Raw genomic sequence first — 16267 nt, forward strand, 5'->3', positions numbered from 1 at the left:
ATTAAAATTAAGCTCTTATAATTATTATAAATATTAAATAATAATAAAAAAAGGACTAATTAACAGATATGAAATGTGCTCATTAATCCATTAGTGGATCTAATATGATCAAGAATGATTACTTTTTATTTATTTTTGGTGACTATACTTTTTATTGATTCGTAATTTAATTAATTTGTATAGCACTATAAGTTTAAATAAGGATGCAGCTATGAATGTTGTCAATTATATTTGAATTAGTACATACTAAAATTAGTCACTAATATAAAATATATATTAAAAATAAATTAAATAATATATATTTATATACAAATATATAATACTAATTTTAATATACATGTGGTATTTTTGTTGAACAAATATTAATTGTTTTGTAATTTCCGTGCAAGGCACAGCTTGGACACTAGTTATGAACTTATGGTAGAAGAATGGAGTCATGATAAAGGTTTCTAATTCTCTATCAAATAAATTTGTTTCTTGATCAATATAAATTCGTTCATTTAATATTTGATTTGAAGGAAAATCTATTATTCAGTTTAAAAAAACATAGATGAATCATTTATCCGTTAAACATTAACTTCCGATAATCAATTTGAAAAACAAATATCGTGTTTAAAATTATAAATAATGGTCCAATGTTTCACCGTAGTGTCCTCTCCTCCTCTGAAATTGTTAATTTTGTTGAAATTTATGAAACTGTTGTTACTTGTTAGTATTGTGTTGTTGAAATCAGCTATAACAATGGAGGCTGTGTTGTTGACATTGGTCGAATTGTTCTTGAGACTGAGAAAGAATTAGTGGTTGAAAAATAAATTTGATAGAATTCATTTGCTAAAGATTTATTTCACATAACAAATTGTTAGAAATATAGAGACAAATCGAGTCCTATTTATTTTTCATTAGTTAATATAATATTTACCAATAAAATTATTACCGTAAAATGATTAGTAATTACCTTTTTCAACATTTAATGATAGTAGGGTTGGCAATGGGTATGGTAGGGTAGGGTTTGGACCCTACCCTAACTCTACCCGCGGGTTGAAAATTCTATTAAAACTCTACTCTACCCTACCCGCGGGTTGAGAATCTCTCAACCCTAACCCTACCCGCACCCTAAAGTTCTAAACCCTACCCTATCCTACCATACCCGCAGATATATCAAATTTTTTCAAAGTAAATACAAAATTCAATCATTTCAAATTTTATACATATTAATAACATAAAAAATAACAAACTAATACTCTAAATTACTAAATTAACTAACTAGTTTAGTGGTTGTTCACTTATTGTAAGTTATTACATAAAAGATGTTGTAGGTTCAACTTTCACTTCTTTCATTATATACCTAATTTTTATAAAATATGTGTTATATATTTGAGGTGCGGGTAGGGTAGGGTAGGATACACCCTAAACCTGTACCCTACCCTACCCTACCCTACCCACAGACATACCCAGACCGTACCCTACCCTACCCGCAGCGGGTAGGGTAGTACCCGAACGGGTTGGGTACCCGCGGTAGGGTATGAATTGCCAATCATAAATGATAGTCTCATGTTAAATAATATTAGGGTGTGTTTGGTTTTTTTTTTTTGGTGACTAGGGTGTGTTTGGTTTATATTTATATTTTTTATTTTTATTTTTAGTATTTTTTATTTTTTGAATTCTGAAAAGAAAAAAATGAAAATAAGAAGTGAAAATAAAAAAAATTATTATTTTCACTTTTTTCTTCATAAAATTTAAAAAGTAGATTGAAAATAAAAATAAAAAATAAAAATACAAACTAAATGCACTCTAAAATTTCAGGGTTATTATCCTTTTTCTTTTTATAAATCACCTTGTCTTTAAAAAAAAAAAAAAAACTGAGACTTTGAGAGAAATTTTATTACTATTTTACTTTTAATTAAAGACTATCATTCACCTAAAAATATATTTACATTTATCAACCGTACATACAAATTAATTCCATATAATTTTTAGATAAAATAACATAGAGGAAAATAGTTCAGTTACACAATGTAGCACAGGATATAAAAAATAAAATTAAAAAGTAAACCTACCAAATTTGTAAAATTATGAATCATAAATCAACTATACTCAGCCAGGTCCAAGGGTTTGAAGTATTTCCCATCTATGAGGAAGGTTCCAATGCTAAGCCGCACTGCCCACACATCTTTGGGTTTTCTTGACACGATTCTGCAGAAAGATATGCATTTAATTGAAGTCTTGATGATAATAGATGTGCACGATGAACAAAATAAAATCAAGCTAGCATGATTTTAACTCTTTAAATAATAAAATTATAAAAGAAATTTTCTTTTACCAATCTGTATTTTATATAATTACATCAATATTTGTTAAACTTTCGCACACAACAATATTTGAATAATGCACATATAAAGTAATATATTCTGCACATATATAATGGTCAAAATACTAAAAATTACTGGTTTCAAAGAGTTTCTCATAAGTATTTCACAATTGTTACATTGCCAGTTCATCAACTCTAAATACTTGTTTCTCCAACTTAAACTACAAACTCTGACAAGCTTTATTTTCAATGTATGTTTCAAATTATTGAGTATCACTAGAAAGAGTGTTAATCCAACTAATATCATTAACTCAAGTTTGTCTGAACAATTCATAGAAATAAAAAATAAAAAGAGAAAATTAATAGTCAAAAGAAGCAGAGATGAATGAAAGAGTTTGAAGTACCTTCCAACATCACCAGGCTTGACCAAACCAGAATTAACCCTAAGACATGGAACAGAAGCAGCAGTCTTAATCATTTTAGGAGCCTCTGTAAAAATAATAGGTGAACCTATCTCTAGCTTTGGACCCTTTGCTTGCAGTTCTATGTTATCTTCTGATGAGTCTTTTGATTCACACTTTACCACAGTAACAACATTTGCTCTTTGTAGTTGATTGTGTTGGAAGAAAGAAGTCTTCTGAAGCTTTGAAAAAACTGAAGATTTAGTAGTAGTAGCAAATGAAGAAGGTAAAGCCATGATTAGTTTATGCAGAGTTATCTTTATTTTCTTCTAAGAACAAAAAGAGTAATTGAAGGGCAGGACAATCTGTTTGGGAGCAAATTAGATATTTGTATGGTTCATATTTGAGAAGGCCACTCAAAAGATAACATAAAAGAATAAAATATTGAAAAATATATTATTACTCTTATTTTTTTATATGATATATTTGTATAAATTTATTAAAAAAAAATATTTTCAAAATAAAAATAAAAATATTCATTCTTAACAGATATTTTTCATTAAAATATTTAACTATTTTATCTTATCATATTGTATTGGATAATGTAGATCTTTTATTTTTCTATTTCATCAAAAGTCTTTCTTTATAATTTATTAATTTTAATCGATACTAGATAATTAGATTTTTTTTTTGGTGACTTCTAGATAATTAGATTTAGAAGATCAATTTTTAATTAATTAATATTAATTAAATGTTTTTATTGTTAAATTATTTTTTTCTCTAATTTTTTAAACAATTTAGGTTTTAAAATTTAAATTTAAAATAAAAATATTTTAAAATAGTAATTAAAAATTAATTTTTAAAGAATAATTAATTTTTATATTTATTATTTTAAAAATTATTTAAATACATAAATCTAATATGACACTAAAATTAAACTTATTGGTATTTTTCATTAAAAAATTGGAGGAAAAAAGAAAAGAAAAAAAAAAAAAAACCTAATTTACCAACACTCACACAGACACTCTACCTAGCCTTCCTAAAGAGATCAGAGAAGAGAGAACCGGTTCGTCGTTGGTGGTTCGCCTGCTGCGTCCGCGTCTCTTCTGTTTCCGACGCAGCTGGCTGTTCTGCTCGTGCATTTGAGTCCCGCCGTCACCGCTGGTGGTTCGCCGCATCTGTTCGCGCTTCGGCCTCTCCTCGCCTCTGGTCGCAGCTTTTCTCCTTTGCTCGCCGCTTCTGTTTCTCTTGCTTCGCTTTTGCGCCTCTGCTCATCTCTGGTGTGTTCTTTTTTCTATTTTGTCTACCTAAGTTAGTTAATTAGTCAACTTAGGCATTTAGCTAAAGTAATTTGTTGGTTAATTGGTTCATTTAGTTCTTCATTTAGCTAATTAGGTTGATTTAGTTATTGTTTTAGCTAATTAGTTCATTGGTTGATTGAGCTGCTAGTTCGTTAATTTGTTCATTTAGTTCTATTTCACTTTTAAAGATTTCTTAATCACAAACACTAGCTCAAGAACAAGCATCAACTCCTGAGGCTTTTAAATTTTTATTTAAGTTTTTTTTTTTTATAGTTTTATATGTTTATTTAATTATGACCTGGTAAAAAAGGTGACCCTGTACTGACAGATGCCGTATCGGTTCTGTTAACCATGCTTGTTGGTGTTGGGGTTTTAACTTTTTAGGGTTTAACTTGGCTTTACCAGAAGTGGCACTAGCTGTAAGCTGCACTTCCATAATCGCCAATCAGCGCTTTGAGTTCTGAAAGGCGGAGATGAAGGTGAAAAAGCAGAGGAGGCACAGGAAGGTTCTAAGATTCTTCACTACTTGCTTTGGTTTGAGGAAGCCATTCAAGGTTCTCTGCGATGGCACCTTCATTAACCATCTCATTGTTAATCGCATAACCCCTGCCGACGATGCCCTTGCCAATATCCTCACTGCTCCCGTTAAGCTTTATACAACGAGGTCCTTTCTTTATTTATTTGTTATGTTCTTTTTTGTTTTAATTTCTGTTCATGGAAATAGTATATACCCTTGATTAGCTTTATCTGTAGGCAGTATGCAGTTGTAGAATGTATGACATTCTTGAGAATTTTACACTAGGAATCGTATATCGGAATAGTATATACCTTTTTACTTTCTTTAAAGTAAACAAATAGGTGTTTGAAGAGTTTTACAATAGACTTAGAAGTCCTAAAGTAAAAAAAAAAAAACTGGTACCAAATAACTTCCTAGGAAAATCTGTGATCGATTTATAAGTCCATGGAAAAAAAATTAAGCCCTTCAAAAATTGTACCTCTGGACTAATGTCTATAGCAAAATTCTTCGTGACATACTTGCCTTGTCTTATTACTCTTTTTTTCTTTTTTAATCTCATTGATATATAAATGCTTAATTGGGAAAAATGGCTTCAACGCTGCAGATGTGTTTTAGCCGAGTTGAAACGACTTGGTAGCTCATATTCTGAGGCTCTTGAGGCAGCTCAACAACTCATAATAGCAAGGTCATATTTCTTATGTTCCTTTCTACTTCCAGGTTTTCCTTAGTGTTGAAACAAATATGGATACGATGCCAAATAAAATCACTTGTATTGCAACCTCTTTCTCGTTTACCTTCTATTTATTTTATTTTTTCTATCGTGACATATATCCTTGACCCCTAAGTTGAATAAAATTTTGTACTACTTTCAATTGGTTAGACTCCTATACGACACTAGACTTTTCTACAGAGTAAACCAGCATCGAATTCCACAAAATTATACTCTTCGTGCAATCTGAATTTCATAATTATACAAGATTATCCTTGAGGATACAAAATTTGGGTCATTCCTTAGGAGTAGAGGGAGATATAAAAAGTATCTAGGTGCTTAGCCCCTTTGTTCATCCAACATTTTTCCTGAAATATTTGTAAATTATTTTATTAAAATAATAATGTGGTCCATGTAATTAATAAAACTAATTCTAATTATAGTGAGTTAAATATGATGGCTGTTACTCAATAAAGGAATAAAATTAGTGGGATTTTAAATAAAATAAAAGGTATCCCTCCCCTCTCTCTTCAGAACAGAAAAGTAGAGGTTACATTTTAAAAAGAAATAATGTAACAAAAGAAAAAAAAGACCTCTGCTCAACTCAACGGTTTTCTCTGTGTCATCAATGAGAAAGTGAAAGGAAAGAAGGAAGAGAGGGGGACGCACCCAGAACTAGCCGCATACTAAATCAATTTTGATTTCCGAGATAATGATTTTGAGGATTTCATCTTTTGTAGTGTATTTTCCAGCTGAGTATATACCGTGTTTAGGGACTACTGTAGAGTGTTGATATTTTTCTATTAGATGAGTTTCAAGATGTTTGAATTTGAGCACCAGTATTTATGTTGATATGGACATTCACTTTTATCTAAATTCTAATTTGCAGATGTGAGCATGAAAAATGTACTGGGGCAGAAGCCTGCGTCATACAGGTCATTGGAGAAAATAATTCCGAGCACTTTTTTGTTGCTAGTCAAGACACTGACCTGCGGAAAAAATTGCGAGAGGTTAGTATGCTTTTATGTATAGATTTTAATGTTGATTTTGATAATTGGATGGAAAACGTCATTCACATAATTGAGGAACAATATATTTGATAAATATCTAGAAAAGAATCTCTCCTGTTTGAATATGTTGTTGGTAGCAAACATCTTTTTCTTTTAGAGATAGGAATTTTTTTTTTTTCGTGGCTTTCTTTGGTGTTTGTTTAATGGGGTTTCTTTAACTGATATTAAATTGCATTATTACATAGCAAATTTTTTTACATATTACCTATGCATTTTGTATCTGTGAGGATGGATTATCCCCTTGTCATTTTAATAAAATTTCTTTTTTTACAGAAAAAAATTCCAAAACTTGTTGAAGTGTTGTTATACTGATGCATGCAATACACGTAGAATTGTACCTTCTGGTATAGGTTTATTTTGTTTTAATGATTTAATCTGTCTGTAGGTTCCTGGTGTGCCTCTCATATATGGTCTCAGAAACACACTTTTCCTTGAACCTATATCTGCATTTCAGTTGCAATATGTTAAAACTGCTGGAGAAAAACGATTGCATATGGACGATAGAGAGTACCAGATATTTAGGAGTAAGGTAATGAATAGATTATCTGGTGAGGAAGCAGACGAAATAATGGAAAACAAGGATTCAAGAGATGAAACTATAAAAGTAGAGGCATTAAAAAGGAGCAGCACCGCAAGGAATCCAATGGAAATCAAGGATAAACCTCAGTTCAAGAGAAAAAGAGCAAAGGTATTCACAATTTGTGCTGTAGCTGTTGCAAGAACATAAGTTAGACAATTTTTTATTACGTCAAATAAATTTTATTACTTACCATTCCCATTATTTCAACCATGCAGGGACCAAACCCACTTTCTTGCAAGAAGAAAAAAGGTCGTGAATGCCAAAATGTTGGTACTTCAAAGGTACAGTTGACTCTTAACGGTTAGAAATATTTTCTACTAGTATAGCATTAGTTATTATGGAATCTAGAAAACGATTTAGATATCAATACAAATTCCTATTTGATTGTGTGCATTGGCGTTGTTTTGGCATGGACATTGAGCAAATTCCAAATATGATTTTCCAATATGTGCGTGCATGTTTTCTGTGTTTTTCTGACATGTTTCTTAATTGTTGCTATTGTGCAGGAAACGAAACAAGGAGACAGATCAGAAAATGCAGTGAAGAGAAGTAGGAAAAGGAAGAGGTCACAAAAACGGCAAACAGCAACAGAAACCTAGGTTGATAATTTTTATATAATTATTATTAAATACGTGTTTAAAGTTTTTGCGCTTAAGATGAGTGGAGAGAAGTAAATCTTGATCGTTGTTAGCATGGCAGGGCAAAGTACATACATACATTAGTTCTATGTTATTTTTTTTTATACTGTTACTATTTATCATTGAAATATTGATGTTTTAGAAGCTTTGTTCAATGTTTTATTGTCATGTTATGGGAATATTTAAAAAAAAAAAACTGGTTGACGTTGGTTGAAAAAAGTTAGTGATCTAGAATCATTCTTTTTAAAAAACATGGGAATATAACATTCCTAAAACAATTAGCACTCAGACATTTTATAAAACTAACAAATAATGTGGGTATTTTTTAAATAATTATTCTTGGGGATTTAACATAATGGCCCAATTTACCAAATAAAGAAATAAATAGATAACACCCCATAATATCTTTCTCTTAATTTATCAACACTGAATCATCAGAGTGGTGCATGACTTTCTCTGTTACTCATCACATCCCCACCCCCATAATGTCTAATCTGATTCATACGATCAACTTTGTTTATGAACAAGAGAGAGTTCAAAAATATTTTAGCACTCCATTTTTTCTGTGTATCTCTTCAGAACCATCTATTTTCCCGCAAAATCGCCTTGACTATATTGATCACCTTTAAACCTTATGATTTTGATGAAATTCATCATAAATTCTTAATTCCCTTTGTTCATGTAGCATAAATATTATTTGCTTAAAAAGTGTTTAATAGTACAGTGATATCAAATTTATCATTACCAAAACATCATGGAAGGTCCGTATTTATACTTTAAATTTCAGTGGAGCTGAATTTTGCAGACCCAAGAGACGAGTATAATTTGCCCTAAAGATTTGATTAGCTTTGGTTAGCACCTACATCACATAGATATATTCATCCATTTAATTTTACTCGTCTGCCAGTGGTTTTGAGCAAGTCAAATACTAAACAAACATGCCCTTCTCAATACACACTACAACTAAATAAATTTTAGGGAAATGAGGTAGTATCTAATGAAAAAATAAAATGAAACTTGGGGCTAATGTACCAAAAAAAATTACAAAAGCTTTCTCCCTTGTGAAAGCACCTATACATCTACTTTATATATAAAGACATATCAATCAAACAACCTTTTTCCTTTTCCTCATCCCATGTTTTCGAACCAAAATATAAAATGGAAGGAAAAAAAAAAAAAAAGACAACTGGCCTTCCCTTAGGGGTTGTTTGCGGGTTGGGAATTTGGAGCGACCATCGACGGGGAAGAAAAGATTTGTAGCGTAAAAAATTCAAATGGTAAGTTTTCTTCCCCGCCAAAACGCTAACTCGCAAAACAAACCCTAAGAGTGAGGAAACATCTTTCTGTCTCATTTGACAAAATAACAAGATCTTTACAACCTATACAAAATCCAACTGCTAAATCAGCACCTCAAGTTAGATCAGTTCTTAGATTCATGCTCTTTAGAGCCTCTTGAGTAAAATAGGTATGTCACTGAAAATCATTCATTACTTCTTTGAGTATGTGAGATATGGATCTTGAGCAATTGTTAATACATCTGGTCTCTCGATCTGGTTATACGTGAGACACCGACGAATGAAATCCTGACAAAAGATCGTAGAACAATTGATAGGTTTGTTTGACAGTAAGAAAAAATGAACTTAGGGTAGCGAAAAACAGCATTTGTGCAAGAAAATGTAACAATGGATTCTGGATACACAAATATAACCTACAAGAAGCAAAACATACTCACCTTTGCCTCATTAGAAACAGCAGGCCTAGTAGGAAAGTCAACCTTGCGCGCCTTAATAATTGTGTCTTCACGAAGTATTCTCTCTTGAGTTTGGTCATGCCCGAAAGGACGTCTACCGAAGAGCATTTGATAGAACAAAATGCCAGCAGACCAGACATCAACCTGGTTTCCAGAATACAAGTCATCAAAGACGGCGGGCAAAACAAAAAGGCCTCATTGGTTTGGATAAGGATTTACAACTTAGAAGCGAAAAAAAAAACCCCAAAATGACAAAGGATTGATAACTATGTATTTTCAATTTAGCACAATAAATTTACCTTCGATGAAATATAAGGCGTCTTGCTGAGCTCAAAGCATTCAGGAGGCAAATACCTGGAAATTGAAAAAAATAAAATAAGAAGGCAGAAAGAGGTTTCCCCAAAATAAATGGAAACGAAAAAGGCAGCATCAAAGTTAAGTAATGCTATATGAAAAATCAGACATATAAAATTTTATTATAAAGAAGCATCACAGCTGAGATCAGCATATAATTTAGTTGGCTTCATATCTGTAAAATAAAATATAGAAATCGGACAAAGTCGCATGTCAACAACTAAACCTTGTCCCATACATAATGGTCTTCCAGACTTACCAGTATGTTCCAGCTCCCTGGGATGTAAGTTCCATACCCTGGGATCCAACATCATCCTCCACTATCTTGCTGAGACCAAAATCAGTCACTTTTGCAATACCAAGCTCATCAAACAGAACATTTCCTGGCTTTAAATCATAATGGATAATTTTCTGTGTTCTTTTATTCATGTATATAAGGCCTTGAAAAATCTGAACCAGAATGACTCTAGCCTCCTTCTCTGGCAATATAGGTGTTGCTTTAAGGACAGCATCAAGATCTTTCCCTGGAAGAAAAGATGAGTGGATTAGACAAAACAAAAAATGAAATATGAAAAAATAATGAAATAAAAGAATGTTTATACTTCATGTTACAACTCACAAAAATATATAAATAACAATATTTACCACTACAATATTCCAGAACAGTACAGAACGTATTTTGGTCAATCTCAAATATGTCCCATAAACGAACAATGTGATGATGCACAAGGGACTTGTGAATATTATACTCCCGAATTGCATGCCGCATGTAACTCTGCTTCTTCTCTTCACTCCATTGAGGATTTAAACCGTGAAGCTTGCAGGCAACATATCTATGCTCTACCAAATCAAAAGCCTGCTGGAAATTTCTTACTTCAAATCACTGCAAAAAGGTATTTATTTACAATAGCCAATATAGGCGAAGGAACTGTCTACATTATGGTTCTAGTAGCACCAAAAATTTGTGCAGTATTTGTTGATGATTATAATTATATTATTATCATTTTTGATAAATTATTATTATTATTATCATCATCATCATCATCATCATCATCAGTAGCGTACTTAGAGAAAGCTCTGACCTTGTAAACCTCACTGAACCCTCCCTTTCCGAGAAGGTTTAGAAGGGCATATCGATGGTTTAGAATCTGAAAGTTGTTGAACCGTGAACCATCTTCATCCCTTATACGTTTCATTTCACGAATCAACCTTCCCTTCTCAAGTTCATAGCGATCCCTCTCACGCAAAATAACTTCTTCCTCCTGTAAAGCTATCTGCTATAGAAACTTGTACACCAAAAAATATATAATATTGCAAGCAGAAGGTGTGACTTACCCGTTTGATGCTAGCCAGTCGAGATTTATAAATTTCATCATGAATGAGAACATCTTCTGATAATCCAGCCTCTGCATCAGTTGTATCGCCCTTATCTATACCACAATGAAAATCCACAATTTACAAAATGTTAACAAAGCAGAATAACATAATACAAATTAGTCTGGAAACTAAAACACAACAGGTAATCTAAGCTTTATTGTGCTGTCAAAAGGAGCATAATATTAGTTATTATTTATATATCTGGAAAGTGAATACACAATGAAAGCAATTAGATGTCAATAAATACAAAGTACTAAATGCCTTGATTGACACATAGCCATCATATGTTCATATAATTAGTACACATAAGAAAGAAGGGGAATGGAAAATGGTAAGATGTAAAACAACCCTAAATTTGATCCACTCAAACGGTCAAGCCCTCCCCTCCCAACTTTAGGAAACAATGGACTAAAAAGAGAAGGGGGCATAGGATAATACCAGATTGTTTTTTCTTGAATAATTTGCGCTGACGTTCAATTGCCTCCTTTGTTTCTATTAGTTGTCTCTACAAAAGTAAATAAATGAAAATAAAAAATCAAAAGAGAACAGAATTCACGTATGAAATGCAACATTTTCATAGGCAAGGTTCCAATTTTGGCCATAAAAAAGAGGCCTACAAACAGAAGGAATTTACATGCTCTGCGATATGGCAAATTCTTTTTATATAAATACCAAAATATTAATGACATTGAATTAAACACCAAGTAACAAATAAAAAACAGCAGTATAAAAAAAAATTCTTGAACAAGTAAAAAAAAAATGAGACATACAAGCTGGGCATTCAGATCCTTTAATGCTTGACCATCTTCCCACGTTTCAGATAAGACAGTTCCAGCTCTACAATTATAGCCAAACAAATGAGAAGGTCAAGAAAACAAAAGAAAAAAAGATATATAAAAAGAAAATTACTGTTCTTCACTCATACCTGATTACACCAACATTTCCAAGTCTCAATGAGTCTTGCCGCACTTTCAGCCTGGCCTCTTGTCTCTCAGCCTTTGAAACCGATATCAGCAAATCAGATATTATTTTTGTCCGCTGCAAAATAGAAGGAACAAATGTAAATTTGATGCATGATAAAAGGAAAGCTCATTGTTGATATTTTATTTTGGGAGGGGAAAAGTAACTGATATTCTCCTCTTCAAAATTTAGAATTATCTCACCTTTGGCTTCATTTGTTGTTCTTGATCTGTCAGGTCCTTAAGTTCCTGCACATGTGAGAATCAAGAATTAAAAGGAAATAAATCTGTCATTAATCCAGGGATGTTATGCTACCAGTTTCAAAATGCAATTTTGTGGCGTATTTAGTATATTTGGGGTCAGCTTGCAATTAAGCAGTTCAAACAAATAATAAAATCAACAGTTTCCAATACTTCTTCAAATGCCTGATACAAAAGGTAGAATTAAAGGTTTCCATGCTGAAAATTGCTACTTAGTATGTGAAATGGTAACATTGTTTGAACAAAAAAAATGGGTACCACAATATCAATTGCCCAGTCACTTGTCCTAGCAGTTACTGTATATGATTCTATCATTTTTAAGACTTAATTGCATTTTATTCCAAACTTGTGTACAATGTATGATAAGTCCATTTTGTTGAAACATTTTAACAAATTGTGACAGTGTCTTACATTAGCCTTCTGATTCACAAATCACAATTACTATTTTTGTGAATAGTTGCTAAATCATGTACCTTTTCCAACTGCCGACAAAGATTCTGATATTCAGAGGTCTCCTGTTTTGATTTACGCAAGTCCTCCTCCAATGCTACAACCTTTGCCCGTAAAGATGCAACCTCCTCCTATTTAAAGATAGCAATGAAATCAATAAGAAAAAGATGGAATTAACTAAGAAAAATACTTTAGAGGTAAAAATATCAGCATGGTATATAAATCAGTTCATTGGGATCCAGAGGAAGCAACAAATGAAAGAGATCACAACAGCATATCAAACCTCTATTTATTATTTGTTTTCATCCTAATCTACACATACATTTATTTTTCCACAAAATCAAACCTCAGCAAAAGACTTACCTCTAAAGAAGAAAAATTATCATTACGAAGTTGATCTTTGAGTCTTCCATCCTGCAAAAGAATATGATCTTTACAGTAAACAATCAAGAAGTACAATATAATTGATCAATTTAAAAAATTCATTACTAAGGCAATATGTCATTCCGAACATATTGCTAAACAAACTTTGCTCCAAAACAAGAATAATTAACAAAACATTACCCTGGCATTTAAAGTAAACACTAAAAGAAATAAAATAAATCCACGTGAGGCCATTTCCATCAAACTCTTTAAAGATATGATTATAAAAAATATGACCTACTTTCCGCACCCCAACCAAGAAGGATGACTCTATTATTAATAATAAATTTATAATCCGATAAAGATGTTATATTAACAATTACAATTGCAATTATGCGTTGACTATAGATCACGGTAATTACTAAAACAATTAAAGTGACAATTGAAAAATACAATAAAGAACCAAATGTCTTATGGCAAAGAACATACCTTATGATATAAATCGGTCTGGCCATTTGAGGTCAAAGCAGTTGGAGGAGGTATTTGTGTTCTGGTCTGATCATTAGATCTGGAACCCCGGCCCCTTCCTGAACCAGAATTGCCTCGTCCACGACCATGTTTCTTTCTATTCACATCGTTACTTATTTTTATCTCGACGGGCTCTGAACTAGTTTGTCTTCCATCAGTCATAACCTGATAATGTAAATAATGTCGGTTGGAGACAAGAAGCTGACACAAGACTACTAATTCTTATGAGCGATAAGTTCTCTGGATAGTAGTTCGAAAAGATTAAAAAAAAGAATAATATTAAAAAGTAAGCAAAAGAGGAAGCATTCTATTCAGTTGAGTTTCCAAATTCACAATATGAGCTGTAGCTACTGCCTACTGCCCTACTAAATAAACCAAGTTGTCAGGATAAAAACAAACCTCGAGATGTTCAAAAACATTAGAGTTGTCATCTTCTTGAAGTTTTAGCCGCTTCTGCGTGTTGGCTTGTATTAAGAATTCTTCACCATTCTGGAACAGAGATATGAAGGTAAGGACAAATTGATTAATTCCGTAACTCATTGAATTAATACAGATCCACAGATCTACAATCATTCCAGATCATTAGTATGCACAAAAAATTGACAGTCTTCTAATGCATAGACATTAAACAACTTATGAACACCACTTATAAAACACATACATCTATCGCATCGAATCATCCAAAACCATATATAGATGGAAGAAACACCAGTCACGGTCGATTTATCGCAATCGATAGCAATTCAGTGCGCAATACCCTAATAACAGCTATTATGATACAACTATACAAGCATATATTACCAAACCAACTGCATTGAATTGAGCCGGGACTTACATCATCATCAGAATCACTGGAACTACATGCCTCAGCTAAATCCTCAGCAGCTCCTCCAAATTTCCCAGTTGAAGGGGCAGAGGACCAACCTGGCTGCTGAGCAGCGGTGGAGGAAGCCTTGCCCACCATTCGAGCTTCCAGCTTCGCAATCTTCGTTGGAAGGGACTGGTCAGATTGGTTGGAGGAATTGGAAGAGAAATGCACAAGCATATCATCAGACATTATGCCTCCTGCAACTCAAAACTGTGTTTGCCATTTGCCAACAACAAACAAAATGCACCTTAAAAAACCATTCAACCCCAACAAGAAACAACAACAAAAACAACCACCAAATCTTTTTCAACTAAGTTAAGTCTATAGATGTAACAAAATATCACCATTGAATCACATAATGAATTATGTCTTTAGACAAACAACTTAAATCCTTTTTAACGGTTTCATCTGAACTTAACATGGCTCAAAAAAATTCTACCCTTTTGAAATCAACCACAAACACAGTGAAAGAGCAAGTTAATGAGTAGTGTTAGGCCATACCCATTCGTGATCAAGGAACCAAAAGGTGGTGAATTATCGAAAACCCGCGTAGAGAAAATTGGGATTTAGGCAAACTTGGAGTAAAACAAAAGTTAACAAAAGTTAGCAGAAGCTGTTGAAGGGACCAAAAGCACATAGAATTGGTCTGGGGATGTGATGCAAGGAAGAATGAAAAGAGGATTTTGAGTGTGTTTGGAGGGGAAAGAGCAAAGAGAATGAGAAGAAATGGAAATTTTGAAAGAGGGAAAAATCTAGGGTTTTTTTTTTTGTTTGGTAAAGATGCAGAAGAAGATTCAGAAAGCTTGGGAGGGAAGAATATATTTTGGGTATCAGAATGAAGAAACCATGGATGCAGAACAAAGGAAGTGAAAAAAAGACTGTTTTTTTCTGTGTGGGTATGTTCCCTTTTGAAAACTTTGTAGTGGGGCTCTTTTTTGGTCAGAATAGAGGGTTTTCTGTGAGAAAGATTATAGGTCTATGGCAGAATAATAATACATGAAAATTTAAAAAAAAAAAAAAATGAGAAGAGAAGAAGAGAAAAAATAAAATACAAATTTGATGATGTGATTTTACATTTTAGTGTGTGTCAGATATTTTGATGTGAGACTGGTGCTACCTAAAATCTAGTGAGGCATTATTATGGCGATAGCTTCTTTTTTGAGTTTTTCCCCCTTTTGCTGCTTACCTCTTTTCTGTTGAGATGAAAAATGGACCTTTGAATTGAATTTGAATCTGTTGAGAATCCTAAGAATTTCATAGTGAAAATACAAGCATAGCTAACTTTTATAAGTGGAAAGAAGATGAAGTGTTTCCCATTTCATTAATGAAATATGCAAAGGGGAAGTAGGCTTCAGGAAAAGTGGTAAAAGTAAAAACTAAAAAGTATAAGCTTGTAAATGAAGCAAAAATTATTTACTGAATTTGTTTTTGGGGGTCTGGAGGTAATTCAACTGATGGACAATGTAAATTGGATACAGAAATCCACATGGGCTCCGGTTAAGATACAGGTCGACCCGGCCCAACAACCCAATTTTTCCAATCGATTTTTAATCGGTTAAGAATTAAGATACTAAATCTTTTTATGAATCAAGTCAAATTAAGTGAAATAATAAAATTTAGATTAATGTTATTTATAATTAGTTTTATTGATGTTAGATCAATTTAATTTGACTTGATTAATAAGAATATTTAAATATATAACATTATTCTATATATTTTTTATTTTTTTATCTAATATACTATATTTTGAGTTGGTCTTACTAGATTTTGAAGTGTAATAATTTTGAAGAAAAACAATATATATAAAAAAAATAGCGATAAATTATTATATTT

The 16267-nt window shown here is 32.2% G+C and overlaps 3 protein-coding genes across 7 annotated transcripts; 1 reads left to right on the top strand and 2 right to left on the bottom strand.

Moving 5' to 3' along the window:
* Window positions 1-1913: 1913 nt before the first annotated feature.
* Window positions 1914-3139, bottom strand: LOC112767422 (protein CHLORORESPIRATORY REDUCTION 42, chloroplastic). Its single transcript, XM_025813278.3, has 2 exons — window positions 2713-3139; window positions 1914-2193 (listed from the first exon to the last, which is right to left on the bottom strand). Exons 1-2 carry the CDS (start codon window positions 3003-3005, stop codon window positions 2085-2087), a joined length of 402 nt encoding a protein of 133 aa, XP_025669063.1. The 5' UTR covers window positions 3006-3139; the 3' UTR covers window positions 1914-2084.
* Window positions 3140-3693: 554 nt separating this feature from the next.
* Window positions 3694-7679, top strand: LOC112765694 (uncharacterized). 4 transcript variants are annotated; one of them, XM_025811567.3, is made up of 7 exons: window positions 3694-3989; window positions 4416-4674; window positions 5132-5212; window positions 6126-6246; window positions 6692-6994; window positions 7102-7167; window positions 7393-7679. In XM_025811567.3, the coding sequence occupies exons 2-7, from the start codon at window positions 4484-4486 to the stop codon at window positions 7483-7485; spliced, it is 855 nt and encodes a 284-aa protein (XP_025667352.1). In that variant the 5' UTR covers window positions 3694-3989; window positions 4416-4483; the 3' UTR covers window positions 7486-7679. The 4 variants fall into 4 exon arrangements, with proteins under 4 accessions (XP_025667352.1, XP_025667351.1, XP_025667353.1 ...); XM_025811566.2 differs by having other exon boundaries at window positions 3710-3989; window positions 4395-4674; XM_025811568.3 differs by lacking the exon at window positions 5132-5212 and having other exon boundaries at window positions 3721-3989; window positions 4395-4674.
* Window positions 7680-8434: 755 nt separating this feature from the next.
* On the bottom strand, window positions 8435-15757 carry LOC112764765 (serine/threonine-protein kinase TOUSLED). 2 transcript variants are annotated; one of them, XM_025810537.3, is made up of 17 exons: window positions 15621-15757; window positions 14402-14644; window positions 13966-14055; window positions 13528-13731; window positions 13039-13089; window positions 12699-12806; window positions 12169-12213; window positions 11931-12043; window positions 11776-11842; window positions 11444-11510; window positions 10964-11058; window positions 10711-10890; window positions 10274-10484; window positions 9888-10152; window positions 9574-9628; window positions 9257-9418; window positions 8435-9107 (listed from the first exon to the last, which is right to left on the bottom strand). In XM_025810537.3, exons 2-17 carry the CDS (start codon window positions 14621-14623, stop codon window positions 9012-9014), a joined length of 2031 nt encoding a protein of 676 aa, XP_025666322.1. In that variant the 5' UTR covers window positions 14624-14644; window positions 15621-15757; the 3' UTR covers window positions 8435-9011. The 2 variants fall into 2 exon arrangements, with proteins under 2 accessions (XP_025666322.1, XP_025666321.1); XM_025810536.3 differs by having other exon boundaries at window positions 14936-15657.
* Between the last annotated feature and the right edge of the window lie 510 nt (window positions 15758-16267).

This window comes from Arachis hypogaea, chromosome 17 (genome assembly GCF_003086295.3).
Source record: "Arachis hypogaea cultivar Tifrunner chromosome 17, arahy.Tifrunner.gnm2.J5K5, whole genome shotgun sequence".
Classification (NCBI taxonomy): Eukaryota; Viridiplantae; Streptophyta; class Magnoliopsida; order Fabales; family Fabaceae; genus Arachis; species Arachis hypogaea.

Coding starts and splice junctions, on each gene's coding strand:
- LOC112765694 (XM_025811567.3), top strand. CDS start 4,484: ATGAAGGTGAAAAAGCAGAGGAGGCACAGGAAGGTTCTAAGATTCTTC. Junction 5,213..6,125: donor CAACAACTCATAATAGCAAG/GTCATATTTCTT, acceptor TCTAATTTGCAG/ATGTGAGCATGAAAAATGTA. Junction 6,247..6,691: donor TGCGGAAAAAATTGCGAGAG/GTTAGTATGCTT, acceptor ATCTGTCTGTAG/GTTCCTGGTGTGCCTCTCAT.
- LOC112764765 (XM_025810537.3), bottom strand. CDS start 14,623: ATGTCTGATGATATGCTTGTGCATTTCTCTTCCAATTCCTCCAACCAA. Junction 14,056..14,401: donor CCAGTGATTCTGATGATGAT/GTAAGTCCCGGC, acceptor TCTCTGTTCCAG/AATGGTGAAGAATTCTTAAT. Junction 12,214..12,698: donor TTTGTCGGCAGTTGGAAAAG/GTACATGATTTA, acceptor TCACATGTGCAG/GAACTTAAGGACCTGACAGA.
- LOC112767422 (XM_025813278.3), bottom strand. CDS start 3,005: ATGGCTTTACCTTCTTCATTTGCTACTACTACTAAATCTTCAGTTTTT. Junction 2,194..2,712: donor AAGCCTGGTGATGTTGGAAG/GTACTTCAAACT, acceptor ATCTTTCTGCAG/AATCGTGTCAAGAAAACCCA.